Genomic DNA, 18,668 nt, shown 5'->3' with positions numbered 1-18,668 from the left:
GAATTCTGAAGGTGAACTAATAGTGATACACAATCAACCCTTTAAAAGTAAGGTTCGGTGGAATCTTAAAATGTGAGGAAACTCACAATATTTGGTAATCAACCAAAGAGATTTGATACACATTGAGGATCAAAATTGCATTCCATCTTAACAAAATTTAAACTATCAGAGCTCAATTCGAAATTGGCTCACAAATGAATTTAGCTTGATGCATAAATAAGTCGCAATTTAAATTTGTCAAAATGAACAAACATAGTTCAATATTAGAGTTTTGGCTTGTTAGATTCAGTCCACCCCTAATTTATTTCTTTGTACCGGACCGTATTTCAATGTTCGACCTATGCAACTTAGATCCTATATTCAGGTTCAACACAGAATATTAAGAGTACCTCGTTTAGTTTAAACATGGAGGTGTCCAAGTAGCTCTGGATATACCTTCTAAGGACAAGTTTAAGCACTTTTCAATTCTCATAAACCATTTACGTTCTTATTATCCATTCTTTATTTTCAATAATTTACGGATTTTTTGTTATAATTTACGATTCTAAGCTTAATCTCCTACTTATCACTCTTTAATCTAATCCTATTTCCTCTCTAATTAATCACAATTGCCTATGCTAAAATTTTGTGCTCTCCTTTGAACATGACCTACAGGGCTGTGCATCATTTTGCTGATCCCACTTAATTGAAAGCCTCCATCACATGACAATATATATGACCTTTTAGTGACATGAGTACGGGAATGATTGAGCAATATAACTGCTATCATGTACTCCTCTTAAAGTGTTCCATTTTAGAATGTTTCAAAATATTTGTCACGTTGAGAAAATTAAAACATATTTTAGTCTCTCCTTCTAATATAGTCCCTCCCTTTAATCATATGTATATTGGAATAATTTCAGAAATCTCTCCTAAGATTTCTAAGAATTTCACTAGCCTCCCATGTGGTTTGTTAAATTACATGAACCTCCCCCGATCGAGTCTAAAGTCTTGACAACAAAATTAGTCCAAGTCAGGAAAAAAAACATTTAAAAAGTATTTTAAGATGAGAGATGAAACTTTTATTTTATAAATATCCATGAAACTTTTATTTCATAAATATCCCTTAAACATGTATATAAGTTGTGTTAATAAAAGAATGAAAATAATTAAAAGGTACAAATAATTAACACGCACATTTTACTATTCAAAAAGTTCACATTCAATACATTAGACAACACAAATAAGTAACAAAACTACACTAATGATCACAAGATTTAGCAAAATAGACCACTCATCGTCCTTAAAATGAGGTATGTTATGATTCTTATAATTTTGAACAGAAAAATAACTTTGAATTTTGCCTTTCTTTTCCCTCCTTTATCCTTTGTTTCCACGAAATTATTTTACAACTATCACAACTTTAAGAGTTTCAAAGAAAATTTCCTCATGAACAACCTTCTTTTGCCCTTTGTTTTTTTTGTTCTACCAAAGCCTTTCTTCTCATATTGTATACGACTTATTTCTAGTCATTGTCAAGTTTTATCAATCATAAGATAGTGCCATTTGATATATCAATTGACATTATTTTGTAATTGCAAGTAATCGTTCATCATTAAAGAAATTTCCAACAGTTATTTCCATTAGTTGGTTATTAATAGTTAATTAGTGCTCTAATTACTCAATCATTAGATATTAGTTTCTAATTTGGCATAATGTCTTAGGGTATATGAGTAGTTTCTCTCCATGTGATATAAGTAACTAGGCTCACAATTCTGTCAAGGGAGATAAGTGTAATTTTACAAATTTCAAGGGAGGCCAGTGAAATTGTGAGAAACTTATGCATATCACTATTCAAATTCAAAATTTGAATTTGTGGGGATAAGATTAAAAGAGAAGTACATACATCACAATCAAATCACCTTTTTTACAAAATTGGATAGCTGAAACATGATAAAATAATTGGGATGGAGGGAGTAATCTTGAAAAGTATCATGGGATCATTTTGGACTATTATAAGATTAAAAAATATTTAAAAGATAAGGTCAGATATTCCATTTTGATATTGAATTTAATTTATCATGTGTAAGAGTTGTTAGACTGAAACTTAAAGCTTTAACTTGCCTATCAGCTTCTTCTTCTTCTTCTCATAGTTTTTTCTTTTCAATTCCCAAGTCGGAGATCCATTTGCTATCCCTTTTGATAAAAATATAATTTTATTGGAATATCTACACTAATATTAAAAAAAACGTAAAACATGAAACAAATATATACGTATCTAAAAATTAATTAATATAATATATTTTTCTCTTTTAACTTGTATAGCATTAAAGGGGAAAATAGACCAATTAAAACTGGGTATTCTTCAAACAAAAGAGGAATTAGACCAATTAAAACCAGATATTCTGAAGTACCGAATTGTCACATACCAAATGTTGTTTATTTTCAGAAGTAGATTCCTTGAGGATTGTTGGATAGCTCTACAATGAGTAAGATTATATATCGGTGGAAAGTTGGGGGAAAATTTTTTGATTGATTAAGATAGAAAATACTAGGATACATTAATATGCAATCTCCCATCTGCACAGGACTAGTGGTGATAAGTAGGTGAAAAAACATAAGTATTAAAACAGCTCGACCGTGGACATGGTGTAACAACTGGGAGGATGAAGGGGAGATTAAAGAAAGACTGGACAGAATTATGGTCAGTGGAGGGTGGAGGAAGGATTACAGAAAGGCAAAATGTATTCATATCCAAAATGAGGCCTCTGATCATTGCATGTTGTTGCTTGATACAGAGCCAGGAGGTAGGAAGTGGAAGAGAAGGTTCTATTTTGATAGAAATTGGCTTAAAAATCCAGGGGTAGGGGAGGTAGTTAGTAGAGCTTGGAGCAAACAACAAATTGGTTCAAGAGGTTATAGACTACAGTTGAAAATAAAGGAGTGTAGAATGGCTCTTCTGGACTGGAACAGGCGACTCAACAGTAATGCTAAGAGACAAATCAAGTGTATAAAGCAGGAATTGAGGGAGCTACAAAGGAGTGGCAAGACGGATGGGAGAGAGAGAAAGAGGGAACTGAGGGGGAAATTGGCTGAGGCCTATAGAAGAGAGGAGGTGTTCTGGGGGCAGAAGGCTAGGAGTTGTTGGTTAAAAGAAGGGGATAAAAATACAAAGTATTTTCATGCCATGGTGGAGGGTAGGAGGAGGAGGAATACTATCTCAGTTTTACAGAAGAGTGGTGGGGATTGGTGTAAATCTGGGAAGGATATTGAGGAGGAGATAGAGGGGTATTTTAGGGGCCTGTTCACTTCTTCTAATCCTCAGCTTTTTGACACGGTTTTGGAAGGAATTCCTCAGGTGATTACGAGGCAGATGAATCAAAGACTGGTGAGACCTGTTTCTGAAGAGGAAGTCAGGAAAGCTGTTTTCTCCCTTCATCCAAACAAAGCTCCTGGACCTGATGGTATGACGCCTATTTTCTTTCAACAATTTTGGAATACCATCAAATTTGATCTTATAAATGCTGTCTCTAGCTTTTTTCACTCAGGTAACCTGTTAAGTGCCATTAATAGTACCATGATAACTCTCATTCCAAAAGTTGATAATCCTGTTTGTGTGTCTCAGTTCAGACCAATCAGCCTATGTAATGTGGTTTATAGGATTATCTCTAAGATTCTAGTTAATAGGTTAAAACCTTTGTTGAAGCATTGCATCAGTGATAATCAATCTGCCTTTATACCTGGGAGACAGATCATTGATAATGTCATAATTGCTCATGAGTCAATTCATTGTTTGAACAATATGAGGAGTGGATCTAATGCCTTTATGGCCCTAAAACTAGATATGTCAAAGGCATATGATAGAGTGGAATGGCAGTTTGTGGTGAAAATGATGGAACAAATGGGATTCTGTCAAACTTGGATTAAGTGGATTTTAAAGTGCATGTCTTCTGTGACTTTTTCTTTAAATATAAATGGCGAGAGCAGAGGTTTTGTGAAACCAACTAGAGGAATTAGGCAAGGAGATCCCTTATCTCCTTACCTTTTCCTTCTTGTTACTGAAGGTTTCTCTAACCTGTTGAAAAAGGCAATGCAGGAGCAAAGGTTGACTGGGTTCAGAGTGGCTCGGGCTTGTCCAGCTTTATCTCACCTTTTCTTTGCAGATGATACTCTTATTTTTTGTAAAGCTAATAAGGAGGAGGCTGATGAAGTGATGCAGATTTTGAAGCTATATGGGGAAGCCTCAGGTCAGATTGTAAATGTTGAAAAATCTTCTGTTTTCTTTGGGAAGAATGTAGGAGAGGGTAGGAAAGTGGAGGTACTGAGAGGGCTGGGGGGAATGAAGGTTGCAAGACAGAGCAGATACTTGGGCCTTCCTATGGTGATTGGAAGACCAAAAAGACAGGTGTTTAGTTATATAAAGGATAAAGTTGTGACTAGAATGGGTGGCTGGAAGGAAAAACTTTTAAGTCAGGCAGGTAAAGAAGTGATGTTGAAGTCAGTAATTTTGGCCCTTCCTACCTATGCAATGAGCTGCTGTAAGCTGCCAAAGTCTTTATGTAAGGACATATGTAGAGAAATGGCTAAGTTTTGGTTGGGGGATAGTGAGGAGCAGAAAAAGATTCATTGGATTGAATGGGGGAAGTTGTCTGATGTAAAAGGGAAAGGGGGTTTGGGTTTCAGGGATCTCCAATGCTTTAATAAAGCTATGTTAGCTAAACAGCTTTGGAGAATGTTGACTAATCCTGGATTGCTGGTTAGTAGGGTGATTAAGGGTAGATATTTTAAAGGTTCATCAATTTGGAGAGTGAAGGAAAGGGGTGGGGATTCCTGGATTTGGAAGAGTGTTCTGAGTGCCAGGGATTTGCTAAATACGGGTGTTTGTAAAAGAGTTGGTGATGGAAGCTCTGTTAATATATGGAATGATAAATGGATAGTTAATAGTGAGAGTGGAATGGTGCAATCTAGGAAACCAGAAGGGTGTCAGATAGTAAAGGTGCATGAGCTCATTAGCAATGGTAAGTGGAATATGGACTTGTTACAGACGCTTTTCAATGAGGATGACTGTGCTAGAATAGGGAGCATCCCTCTGAGTACGTGTGGTAGTAAGGATAGATTTGTTTGGCCTAGGTCCAACTCGGGGAAATACACTGTCAAATCTGGTTATGTGCTGGCTAAGGAGATGTCAAGCAGGAAGAGGGGCACACAGGTAGGAGGGGGAGATAGCAGTAGAAATGAGGCAAACTCTGGAGCTTGGAAATTTTTATGGGGTTTGAATATAAAACATAAATTGAAACATTTCATATGGAAGTGCTTAAGGGGAATACTACCAGTAAATGAGGTGCTGAAAAGGAGAACTGGAAAAGGAGATGACAAATGTGTTCAATGTGGAGAACAGACAGAGACATTGGAACACATGCTGTTTTTTTGCAGGAATGCTGAATTTATATGGAAAGCTGCTCCTATTAGGTGGGATGGTTTGCAGGAATTCAGACACAATTTCTGGCATTGGTGGAATGGTCTTATGGAGGCTCAAAAAAGGGTGGAGGGGAGAGACCATATTGCTCTTACTATAAACATCCTGTGGCAGGTGTGGAAGGCAAGGAATGGAGTTCTTTTCAATAGAGAAAAAAGGTGCCCGGGTCAGACTGTAAATAAAGCAGTGCAAGAATGGTTGGAGTACAGGAATATTAGTTCTGAAGCTAATATGAGCAGAGGAACTGGGGATGGTGCAGCTATTGTAGGTGGCAAATGGACTCCTCCTCCCAAAGGTTTTATTTGTATGAATACTGATGCTAGTTTGCACATGCAAGAGAGGAAAGTTGGATGGGGGATAGTGGCAAGGAACGATGATGGTGCCTTGGTGGGGGCCTGGGCAGGGAGTGAAAATAGAATTGGGGATCCGGCTGTGGAAGAGGCTATGGCAATCAGGAAGGCCTTGATCATTGCAAAGCAGAAGGGTTGGGGGAAGATTGTGCTACAGTCGGATTGCAAAGCAATAATTGACAAACTTAACGTAAAGAGTGCAGAAGATCTAAGTGTGGGAGTCATTCTGTTTGATATTTTAAAGCTCAGAATGGACTTCATTGAATGTTCCTTCTCCTTTGTCAGAAGGGGAGTGAACTCTGTAGCTCACCATTTGGCTAAATATGCCTTACGAGTGGTAGATGAGAAGGTGTGGCAGGAATCATTTCCTGACTGGCTATGTAGTTTAGCTAGTAAAGATGTAGGAGCACATGCTCCTGTTTTGTAACTTTTGATTTGTCTAATGAAAGTGTTATCGTTTGAAAAAAAAAAAAAAAAAAACAGCTCGACCTGACAGTTCAATCGATGAATCTAATAAATCAACCACTTCGCTGATTCAGATTTCCAATTTGATTGAATAGAAAGAACCCTATTGAAAAGTCAAAAAATTATCGGTTCAATCGGTAAAAACAAATAACCGGGTCAGTTCAATTTAGTGTGACCCGACAATCTTCAAAAGATTCCCATTTTTCCATTGATGAGGTTCCGGTAGGCAACCTCTAGCTTTGTTCGTATGCTAGAGCTTACAAAGTAATTAGCAGCTCTTGGTCCACAATATTATTTTAGATTATTCATCTATTTTATAGTAAATAAAATTATTCAAACATACTAGTTATCATACTGTAGAACCCACCGATTCAACCAGTCGACCAATAATTAAACTAATAATTAAACTGCAAACTCATTGAACCAGTCCCCTTGCTAGGTTGGTGGTCAAGTTGTGTTTAATAACTATCTTGCAAAATAACTATAGCAAATATGGCAAATTTTTGGACAAATCCGGTGTACTAGCTCATCCCTGGACCTTGTGGTCTTTAAATGCCCTAATCATCATTGTAATTTCAAATGATGTTAACAATTTGAGGTAGAGGAATATTATATAGTTTCACAGTGATTATCTTAAAACTTGAATAGCCAAAAGGTCTAGAGTTGAAGCTGCCTACCAAGTTCACCTAAAAAGTTTGTAATAAAATATTTAGTTTGTTCGGTTATCAATGTTTGCAACAAAAAAAAAATCAAATTTTATTATACTTACATCATAAGCATAAATTTCAATCATTTTTTTTTAATTTCATATATATCATATCATAAAAAATACTACGATATTATTTTAGATAATTTTTTTTCCAATTAATCTCCTATCCAAGCTGATGTATAGATATTTATCATCCATAAATTTACAAAAAAAAAAAAAAAAAAAAAATGGTGTGGGCTGAATTAGATTTACTCGATCCAGAACATTCATTAAAATTTTGACATGGACATTCTAGATCAAGGCAATGTCATTCAACCAGAGCCGGCTACAGACCACACCATGAAATTGCTTCTGCAAACTGCAGACAACCCCGATCCCCTCCCTAGAGGCAAGAAACAATAGCGTACCATCTAAATTGTTAGAACCAAGATAAAGAAGCTGGAGTTCCGTCAAGTTCCCAATTTCATTTGGTATGATCCCAGTGAAATTGTTGTATGACAAGGATAGCGATTGAAGTGCTGAGCATTGAGACAACGTTGATAGTATTTCACCGTTGAACTTGTTCTCCGATAGGTTAAGCCAGAAGAGTTTCTGGAGTCTGCGACACATATCACTAGGAAGACTACCGGATAGATGGTTGGCTCGTAATGCAATTATTTCAAGGGAGGAGACATTGAAGATCTCAGATGGTAGAGACCCTGAAAGCTGGTTACGTTCGCAGATCAATTTCTTCAGATTGTGAAGCTTTCCAATCTCTTTTGGAATAGTCCCTTCTAGATTATTGAATGACAACTGCAACTGCTCTAGAGTTGATATATTAGAAAATATTGAGGGTGGAATAGAACCGAGAAAACTATTGTTTGCAAGGTTCAGGTATTGGAGTTTCGGGAAAGAATACCCAAACCATGATGGAATCTCTCCACTGAAGTCATTGATTCCTAGATTAAGGAATCTTAATCGGCGTAAATGTGCTAATTCATGGGGTAGTTGGCCATCGAAATCGTTTCCACTCAGGTCGAGAGAAACCAAGAAAGATAGATTCCCAAGGGTTGGAGGTATCATCCCTGTAAAACCCATGTTTGAAATATTCAGAGAAGTGACTCTTTGTCGACGAGCACCACAAGTGACTCCTGTCCATTGACATACAGGAAATGCCACAGACCAGTTTTTGGCTAAGGGATCTGAAGTGATTAGAGGTTTCAATGAAAGAAGAGCAGATTGATCAGTTGTGATATTGGGTGGGGTAGTCGAGGCAATGCAAGCCTGGAGAAAATGAATAAGCAAACATGGAAAGTAACAATTCATATTTCATCATGAACATCTGCAAATGCAGGTTGAAGCTCACGTTGGCAAACACTCAAAATATATACAAAAGTTTTACAGGTGTAAAATCACTGGTTGGGGTTGGGGTTCCCTGCAGAAAATGGTCAATAATACTTGCTTCATAAAGGATGTGAATTAATATAGCAGGTCCAGACGCTAGACAACAAACGTTAATACTCCACTGTTCTAGTGTTCTACTTTCCTTTTTTGTTTGTTTCAAAATATTTGTCATGTTTGCCATTTTAACTACTTTATATTTTGAAATTTCCCTTATACCCTTCATTAATGATGCATAAAGACAAATGTAATGAGATTGCCCTCTACTTTTTATTTTGACCAGCACATGAATAAGGGCAAAAGTGAAACAAAAGGAAAATTTTTTGTGTGGAGTGTACTATGTATAAAAAGCACATATCTCCAAATATAACTAAATATATGGGATGGAGGGAGTACTAAAATATTATCACAAAAAAAAGAAACTGTACTAGTGTCAACTTATTGGCATTTTATACCAATTTATTAAAATTTAGAGTATAAACTAAGAAACAATACAAGTACTTTATACTAAAAAAAGGGCTTATAATAAAGCCTTGTTTAGAAGAAATGAAAAGGATTTTAAATTTTCATTCACGAACTCTCTATTTATAAAGATACATGAAACAAACTAATATAATCTTTGCTAACAAATCTCTTAATAAATCATCTCAACAAAAGATACTTGTAACATAAAATACTTAATATTTATTTGAGGTTTGATTGCAAACCTCAAATAAATACTTAAAATTGTGGTCAACAAGTGGCTTTAATAATTCTTTGGCCATCCCAATTGATGTCCCAATGCGATGTGTCATACTCTTCCTTTTCACATGGAGATGTGGTGGCATTATCCTGCATCTGAATCGAATCTTATCATTAGTGTAATTTCTAGACGAATGTAAGTGGAAACCAAATAAAATACTATGCACCATTGATTATTTTCAGCTGGTGTTTGGGCACAAAAATACATTGCAATTGTTTTCAAAGTCTAGTCACAGACTCGAAAAGTCAAAAGGCCACCTGCATTTTGCAAGTCTTCTTTTATTTAGTATTAAAAGCCATAGGCCGGCCATAATTGGAAAGTTTCATTTACCTCAGGGTTCCTCCTAGGACCCTCGGACCATTTCGACTAATTATCTGCAATGATCTGAGCTACATAACTTTGTTTAGTACAACCCAGTGCTTTAAAATTTGTTAGAAAGACAGTGAAGCGCAATTTAATTGGTAAGAGGTTTCATCTGTAACCAACAGGTCACGGATTCGAGTTGTCGATGAAGTGAAGAATCACGGTTGATCTTATTTAATAAAAAAAAAAATTCTGGAGAAACTTCAGACAATATACCCAAAGGATGCACCCAAAATATCCAAAAAAAAGAGTTTTTAATTTTTTTTTTTTGGAGCACCAAGCTTCTAATGCCAAGTCCTCCTGCTTTAATTAAAAGGTATACATGGTACATACTTCCTTCCATGAACCTTTGGCAAGATGCTTACTTGCCTCTTTGACCAGTTCAAAAAGATGAGGACGGCAAGCCTTCAGTCTTCTTCAAAATACAGCTTCAAGTAAGATGAAAAAGCTACTCTAACAAAGTTGAATGCTAGATAGCATAGATTTAGCTAATTGTAGTCGAACTCCATAGCTGAATCTGATTTTGTCCACCAAGCACCGATAATCCTTTGTTGCAAGCCTAGTTGAGAAGAGTTGAGAGATCCCATAATGGCTTGAAGGAACTGGTCCATTGGGCTATTAGTCACTTGGAATTTTTCTTTCTTGATAATAATGACATTTTAAGTTATCAGGCTAGCAAGATGTCGCACTAGTAATGCACCTCTAAGCATCCCAAACTAATTACATATGTTGGTTGAATCAGTAAAAACTCAGCATAGCCACATGAGGTTTTCACATTTCATATATTAGTAGGATCATCTCGTCTTAATCCTAAAAAAAAGAAAAAAAATCATCCATTACAAAGAAAAGGAGGCGGTTTGAACACAATTCTGCATCCAAGCTAAAAAAGTAGAAGGAAACCCCATCAACTCCATAATATGTCAAACAGAAAATTCCATGCAACAAAATGTCATATGCATTCATGCACGTGATATACTTTGAAGTCACATCTGGACCTACCACCCTCTTTATGATAGTCCCTCAACAATACAACCCTGTCCAAAAGCATTCTGATTTCTGCCAATCAAATTGGGAAATAATTTCTTCGATCTTTCAGCAGGCAGCCAGGCACCTTGGAATGGCATTTATATAAAATATTATGCATTATTTAGATTAGGCTGGATAAAGTCAAATAAACAAGTAAAATGGGACTGAGACTGGCTAAAATATTTTTGTTTTCACTCTCTTGCAAGTAACGCTTGGGAGAGGGAACCGGCTTTACATTTGTTTTTCATGCATAAGATATGTCAAGTTTAGTAGCTAATTTTGGAGTAGATACTCAACCATAAAAAAAGGAAAAAAAAAAAAAAAGTGAAAGATAGACCCCAAGTGAAATTGTGTAAACAAACTGTTTCGATTTCCCTGTTTTTTAAAAATTAATTTTTCAGATACAATGCTACAGTAACATACAAACAAACAAAAAACAACTCAAAAAAATCTTATACAGAAGTTTTTCATACATACTGTTACAGTAAAATATTTTAAAAACATACTTAAAAATAGCTAATCCAAATAGTTAATCCTTGGTGGATTATGGCCAGAAGTCAACGGCAAAGATGGGATTGCCCAACCAAGGCTAAGAATCCCTAGTTCTAGCTACTTCTACGAAGGGACAAAGTACATACATATGGGTGGATTAATCCTAAAGATAGAAAGGACTGCTGAAGGAATTGACCAAATACCGTCACCACATATTAAACCTGAGGCAACAGCTGGTGCATAATCTTCTGCATCCTTTCTATTTAGCCTCTCCCAAACAAAAAGTACTACAGTACCAACAAACATGTCAACTGCAAAGGAAGCTCCAATATAAAATGTCAATGCCATTGCAATTGGTACAGGAATAAACTGTGACACCTTTTTAGGGGCGACATCCCTCAAAAAGTTTATAACAAGAGCTGCAACGAAGAAAACCAAGCAAAATGCCAAGCAATGCTTAGGAAGTTCAGAGAAGCCCTGAATCGCCAAAATAGCCAGTTGCCTAGTCGTCACGGCATACGGTGCTTTGTATGGACCTTCGGGAGAACCAATATCGAAAGCGCTCCAGTACAACCAAAATGTGAGCGGTGCAATGACACACCCCATGGCTGTTCCAATTAACTGACTAACGAACATAGATTTGGCTGATGACAAAGTCAGATAGCCTGTCTTAAAATCCTGCATCAAATCAGCTGCAGTTGCGACAATGGACGTCATTACCCCAGCAGCTGCCAACCCAGCAAGAACACCACCATTACTTCCCACTAATGAAGCAAAAGTGAAAAGGCCCATCTTGCCATATATCGTGGCCATGCTCATGTCTGTTAGCCCAGCTCCATAGGAATTGCAGAAGGCAAGGGCAGGAGCGATGATATATGAGCAAATTACCAAATACCATCTAAGAGGAGGAAACATGATTGGTATTGTAGCAGTGGATATTGCAGCCAAGCCAACATATCCAGAGGCAGCAAACCAGAATGGAATCCTGTCTTTAAGGAATACTCCATCCCTCTTTTTCCCCTCCAGCAATGATTTGGAACTCTTGTTATCTGTTTAAATATTATTATAGGATATCAATTTCATGCTACTATAGCAGTCAAGGAATGTGCAGACCATCTATGGTTTTAGTACAAACTCAAATTAGGAAATGTTATATTTTTTTTTGGGTTGGGGGGGGGGGGGGGGGGGTTGGTGGGGTGGGGTTTGGGTGCTTGGAAGGGGAACCACATAAGGATAGTGCCAGAAGAATTATTTCTTCAACTGCAGAGCTCAAGCCACAAACAACTTAAATAAGCAAAATGAAACAGATATAAAGATCAAAAGGAAATGCTAGTACAATATAAAGGAGAAATGATAAAGTTTCTTTTTCTATGATTGCGCCTGCAACTGCAGAGCTCATGCCACAAACAACTTAAATAGGCAAAATGGAAAGATATAATAAAGATAAAAAGAAAATGCTAGTACAATATAAATGAGAAATGTCAAATAACCATACGGACTACCACTCTTACCTAAGACCTCTTCTAAAATGGGAAGATCCTTCTGGCTAATGATAATTTTGCACATTTCCTTAATACTGATTGCAGTAATTTTAATCAAATTGTAAAGCCCATCGCCCAAACTAAGTGAAATAGCGATGAAAACCTGCAAACATAATAATAGAATAAGATTATGACACAAAACATCCCAGTTCATCATGAAAAATCTTATTTAGTTTATATAGGATATTCTGCTGTATATCATAATCAAAATGGATGTCTGGCAATGATGCGAATCTAAATAGCTTGATAGTGACTTTATCAAAATACAAAAAAAAATTTTGAGATTGAAATTCTTGCCTCTATAAAATCTCCTTACTGAACTCCTCTAATGGATCAATGAAGTATGCAAAGTCAGACTCTGTCTACTAAATCTACTTCCATTCATTTTATGGTACCATCCCCAAAGTCCTGATAAAGCCTTAAGAGGTCACAGTGACATACTTCAAACACAAATTTATTAATCTACCGGAGGAAGAGGGGAAAGTATGTCTGATGGAGCTTCATTATGCTTCATTATAACTTTATAAGCAGGGCATGTCAACTGCAAAGTGTGGCAGTTGCAGAGTCATGCATCAAACAAATTCAGCCTTTTCTTGTGGCAATTATGGTCTATAGAGTAGGACTGCACAAGTGTAGAGGTACTAAGGTTGTGGGACATACTAATCCCTTGATCTTGCTTGATATCATCATAGGAACAGTAAAGCTTAAAGACAGTATTCGTGGTGACCTTTAATCAGACTATCTTTTGGATCCTCAAATATTTCTAAAGATATTTCTTCCCTTGTAAACTTCCAAAGATTAAATATCAGGGGCGGATAAAAATGGAAGCTTTAACAACGTAGAGCACATTTATTAGCCACCACAGTTAAAACTGCCTTTACTAGTTAAGCTCTGCCTAATCACATAGCTTATGACATCCTTAAAGAAAAATATCTTGAGCTACCTTATAGCCATAAAGACCTCTAAAGTCATTGGTGCCAAGGTCTGCTGGGTACCAATCACCAGCACGCTGAGAAATGAAGGGCCAAAGAAAACCCCATGAGATAATGGCCCCTAGAAGAAAAGAGCAACTGACAATATGAGGGCAGATCAAACCACATCCTACATAGATAGGACTAAAGTCAAAATAAAACCTGCATGACAAGAGCAAGACACAAGCATCAGTAATATGTGCTACAAGGAATCTGCACTCGTGATCCTAAATTAACACTTGCATATGGCCCCAGCAAAGGGCTCTTGATTTAAAGGATAATAGTAACGTCAACAATGACATGTTCAATAAGACAAAAGTGGATGAACCACAGCATCCTCTTTCTTTCACTTTTCTTCTCTTTACCATTGAAAAGAGAAAAATTGATGCTTATTTCAATATCATCTGATCAGACATAAAGCTATGCAGGAATACAAGATATCTCGATACATTTATGACAGCTAGTACCACCCTCCTAGGGGTAAAGAGTTATTCCATTTAACGAGTGTGATATATGTGTATACCACCACATATTGAGAAAAAACTAACTCACCAACTGAATAGCGTGGCTTCAACACCTATCTGTACTATGAAAGCAACTAGTCACTTGTACAGCTATGCATTTTCAGTCAGTCATTTTCTAGCTTGGCAACTACATATTCTACAACATGTGCCACGTCTCCAATGGACTTGCACCATCTTACGAATTCAACGTCAGGAGAAACAATGAGAATAAGAAATTATATGTGTTTACACTAAACTATTTCAAGTATTTGCTACGTTTCTCGGGACTTATAAAGGAGAGGCAAAGACTGAAAATCAAATTCACTTGCTGGTCTAAAAATTGCAGCGTGGACTTGAAATCAACTGCACCTAGCATTGGTAAATCACCAGAAGAGAAGCTTACGTGTTCTTAAACAATGTCAACCCAAGGCTAGGAAACTCGTCAAATCCACATGAATCCCCAATACCACTGAAGAACCATTTGAAGCAGCTCCAAAAGAAGCTAATGCTCAAATATTTTCCAAGACAGCTCACTTGTTTCCTGAAAAGCCCAAAGTGATATACATTCCAGAAATTAGGACTAAAGATTGAAAGACACAACTGTTTGCACAAAATAAGAACCACACAGCAACATGCCTCCACCTATCTTTAACATTATAGTCATTTTTCATTATTGTAATTTGCTTACTCTGCTATACACATACAGGACAGGGCTTCTCTCAATTTTTAACCAACAGGAGCAAAAGACATTTGAGAACTAAGAAAGCAGAGCTTGCCTTGCAAGTTCAGCTCCAGCATTTGTGTGGAAGCTATTTATCAACATTGCTGTGGCTGTTCCACTGGGGTATGTCAACTTATAATCCATGACCATAACCTAAAATTGAGGCAATCAGAGATTAACAATGAATGACACACAAGACAGGTAAGGGGGGATGGGAGGGAATTAAGGGCTCCACTCCCCAACTTCAATAAGCAAGAGTCTATCTAGAAAGCCAACAATAATAATGCAAATTAAAATCATCATTGTCAATTTCCTAACACATATAATTTAAGAAAAAGGAAAGAACCAACTGATACATCAGTAGGTCATGAAATGGACAACGAAACAGTGTTTAAATTATGTAAAAAAAAGACTGGAAAAATTAAAAAGACTTGAGCTAGAAGTCAGAGCCTAGTGGCAAGGTATAATTTTATTTTCCTAGAACCAGCAGAGCAAGACCGAAGGAATTTTTTCCATTGAAAGTTACCTTACGGAGTGGGACAAGACTGAAAAGGCCGAGGAAACTGACAATAAACAGGTAACCTGTCATCCACAACAATCCTGGATTTTTAACGTCTTCTGCCCTGTTACCAGGATAATCCTCACCTATCAATTTGTATGTTTTCTCATCCATTGCAAGCAGAAAAGATCCAAAACCCCCTGTCACAGCCATGTGAAAAAAAAGGGCACCAAAAATCAGATGGTATGAGCACAAAATAGGTAATTAATCAGACCAATCAAATATAAAACGATATGGGGAAAAGATTCCGGTTAAAAATCCTAATCAGAAACTATGTTCACATGCTCTTTACAGAAATCATGGCGTAGAAGTTACTATAAGCAGTTCTTTTACTACAAGTCCTAATCCTAACAATCTAAAAGTGGGAGTTGACGTTATGAACAGTGTTTTATGGTCCCCTATCAACACCTTCACTGTTGGGTAATTGTGGAAATTTATAGCTGCCCCCACTAATTGTAGTGGTTTTTTAGTACATTAGCCTCTCATTCCAAAAATACCCCAACATTGGTGATAGAGTGTTGAGTTCTGTGGTTGGTATTTTCGCCTTTTTAAACTTCTTCATGGATATGCTTTCTGGCCATTTCTTGATTTGTTTACCCACAGCCAGACCCACCTGCCACTGCTCTGCCTTCTTCTCTCCTGATTATTTTCTTATTGCCCTTTTGGTCTTCTGGCTTCTTATAACATAGTTCTATATTCCTTTTAGAATGCTTGCTCATGTGGCTGTACAATACTTCACCATGATCTTGATCTAGCTCTTGTTCTCTGTTCCAGTTTGGGCTTCTGCAGTTTTACCTGTATTTTGATCTATAATGATCAAGTATATAATATACTGCATTAAATCTATTACTTACATGTTAAATATACTTGCACTTTTCCATCTCTGTATATGTGTTATTTTACTCTTGTCACTTTAAATATTGTATATCCTTTTAGAGTCACTGATTACTCAGATCTTGAACGAGAATATCTACCTACCTATTGAAGTTGTCATGGTTTCCTGACTTTCCAAGTTCCTATTTCTTATTTCTTTCATCTGCTTATGAACAAAACTTGGCTTTATATGCAGTTATAGGCACAGTATTGTTGCAGAGTAGTAAACGAATGACAACCTAAACGAACGTAATTGCCGGAGTCTTCTTGACTTTTGTAATTCTTAACTTCTGAGTTAACATTTAGCTAAATTGATCTTTTTCTTGTCCATCCAATCATATTACCATACTCTGTTCTACTGACATTGTATTGCAGAATTATGACCTTCCTATAACCTGTGAAAACTAAATTTTATTGCCACTAAATTCTTTGGGAGGGCAGTATCCTTACTTTGTCAAAGAAGTTATATTTGTGGCCGGATTCATGGCATATTGATGTATATATTGGGGATTATGGAGTGTCATTATAGAGGTCTTAAATCATTGCATGTACACTGCGAGAGTTTTACATTTTGGTTGTGTAAGCTATGATTGTCCTATCATCCTTTAGATTACCATGTGCAAAGGGCTTGACTGCTTGCAAGCTATTTAAATGCTTTGGTCTGATCAAATTTGGTTTTTAGTGTGCACAAACTTTAAAGGTAAAAAAGAAAATAATTTCACTTTTCATTAAGATCTGGTTTCCTGGAAAAGATGGTTTTCGGTCATTAGATTTAAGGCAAGAGAATCATGTTGAGGTATTTTCTTCTGGTCCAGAAATTGTTCATCTGCCTTTGTTATTGTTGTCCATTACATATACAACTTCTTTGTCAACTGCCATTGCTTTGTTAAATGAGCGACTTAAATGCCTTCACATTTCCTATGGTCATTTGCAGGCACTGCAATACTGTGCTTTCACAATAGCTGCTATCTGTAAATAGTCTACTCTTTGACTATTGCTGTTAACATAAGGTAAGCTTGGACAATTTCTAGGGTGATCAGCAAATAATTTGCCAACCTGCTAATCTTTTTGTTTGCACTCTGATTTACCAGCACACAGCTATCTAACTTGGGCTCATCTGTAAACATAACTCACCCTGTGTAAACTAACAAGTGTAAGATCTTCCCTTCATCTTTCTACATCACTGCTTGGGTAAAAATCCGGCCAACATTTCCTTTAGAATCTCTCTAATGTCTCTCTTCTCCAACTAATTTTATCCCTTTTAGATTATGAATTTTACATACCACACGAAAAAACTCCCCGGGCAACCTCAAGCAACGCATGAAGCCCCATTAACTAGTAAACTATAATTCGTATCCAGCAGAAGTAAATTGCTAGCTAAAATTACTGAAGAGCCAAAATTGCCAGAGCAAAAATAGAAAAAAAAAAACAATTAAGCAAGTTAAAATTAAGTACAGAGTGTGGGTTAGTACCACTAGCCGCGAGGCCATAACAAGCAACAACGCATGTCTGGATGACAGTGTTCTCTTGACGGGTAAAGGGCCGACCGGAAAGTCCAAATTTGGACTGAAAAGTGGTCCAGAACTTGAGGAAGAAAAAGCCAAACAAACCGGCGGCGACATTGAGGGAGGGGACGATGCCGTTCGAGAGAATGAGCTTGTGAGTTATGATACAGAAGACAACACCCAAGACGGCGCTGACCAAAATGGCCCGGAGTGTGATCTGATCTTTCCAATCGGGGATGAATTCCTCGTCCAGAAGATCCCCGTCGCGCTTCTTGGTTTCTTCATCCACCGGCTGCAGCAGTGGCTCGGATATCTCCACAGAAGCAGCGGCGTTCTCCAGAGTCCCCATGTGAAAACTCTAGGCTGTTTGGATTCGGTCCAAATTCGGATTTGAAATGCACCATTGAGAGGAGAGCAGTTGTCGGTGGTGCTGGCAGGTTACGGCCTGAATCGCGTGGTGAAAAGGAAAAGTTGGGATATTAGATATTTACCCCTAAGGTCTTCCGGTATTTTAAATTTATCCGCTCTAGTTTTGTTTAATGTGAATCCTATCCTATATATATATATATATATATATATATATATATATATTCTCTATATTTATAGGATTAAGCTTTTATACACTGTTAGTGTAAAGTTTTTTTTACACTAATAGTTGTATATATATGTCACATGTGTAAAATTAAATTTTAAATTTAATATTAGACTACGTGACATACATTCAATGCCACTTGTGTATGCACTGACAGTGTATAAATAAATTACTCATATTTAGGATCCATATCCAATTATCCATCCATTGAAACCTAAATTAAATGGATTTGGATAACTTAAAAAATCGAGATAAGAGTTTCAATGGATGACCATTTAAATCCAAATAAGTTGGTGAATTTTAATGGATTGTACATGATATGCATGTAAATCCAATTATTGAAAAAAAAAAAAAGTCTTCCCACAGCTGAAGTGGCCCACACTTCTACACACTCAAAGACCTAAAACGCTCACATTTATGT

At 36.7% G+C, this 18,668-nt stretch overlaps 2 protein-coding genes across 2 annotated transcripts; both read right to left on the bottom strand.

The window, feature by feature from the left end:
- Positions 1-7,270: 7,270 nt before the first annotated feature.
- LOC113766047 (LRR receptor-like serine/threonine-protein kinase GSO2) lies at positions 7,271-8,284 on the bottom strand. Its single transcript, XM_027310275.1, has one exon. The coding sequence runs from the start codon at positions 8,282-8,284 to the stop codon at positions 7,271-7,273; it is 1,014 nt and encodes a 337-aa protein (XP_027166076.1).
- A 2,638-nt stretch (positions 8,285-10,922) lies between these two features.
- Positions 10,923-18,069, bottom strand: LOC113764740 (probable metal-nicotianamine transporter YSL6). Its single transcript, XM_027308718.1, has 7 exons — positions 17,623-18,069; positions 15,245-15,417; positions 14,774-14,871; positions 14,401-14,538; positions 13,467-13,656; positions 12,494-12,626; positions 10,923-12,031 (listed from the first exon to the last, which is right to left on the bottom strand). Exons 1-7 carry the CDS (start codon positions 18,002-18,004, stop codon positions 11,106-11,108), a joined length of 2,040 nt encoding a protein of 679 aa, XP_027164519.1. The 5' UTR covers positions 18,005-18,069; the 3' UTR covers positions 10,923-11,105.
- Positions 18,070-18,668: the final 599 nt, after the last annotated feature.

The sequence above is a fragment of the Coffea eugenioides genome, chromosome 3 (assembly GCF_003713205.1).
Source record: "Coffea eugenioides isolate CCC68of chromosome 3, Ceug_1.0, whole genome shotgun sequence".
Classification (NCBI taxonomy): Eukaryota; Viridiplantae; Streptophyta; class Magnoliopsida; order Gentianales; family Rubiaceae; genus Coffea; species Coffea eugenioides.
This window is presented reverse-complemented; position numbering and strand designations above follow the sequence as displayed.

Excerpts from the sequence above, each read along its gene's own strand:
- LOC113764740 (XM_027308718.1), bottom strand. The coding sequence starts at position 18,004 with ATGGGGACTCTGGAGAACGCCGCTGCTTCTGTGGAGATATCCGAGCCA. Across the intron at positions 14,539-14,773 it reads GCTGGAGCTGAACTTGCAAG|GAAACAAGTGAGCTGTCTTG; the intron begins GCAAGCTCTGCT and ends TGGGCTTTTCAG. Across the intron at positions 12,627-13,466 it reads GAGGTCTTTATGGCTATAAG|GTTTTCATCGCTATTTCACT; the intron begins GTAGCTCAAGAT and ends TTATGTTTGCAG.
- LOC113766047 (XM_027310275.1), bottom strand. The coding sequence starts at position 8,284 with ATGAATTGTTACTTTCCATGTTTGCTTATTCATTTTCTCCAGGCTTGC.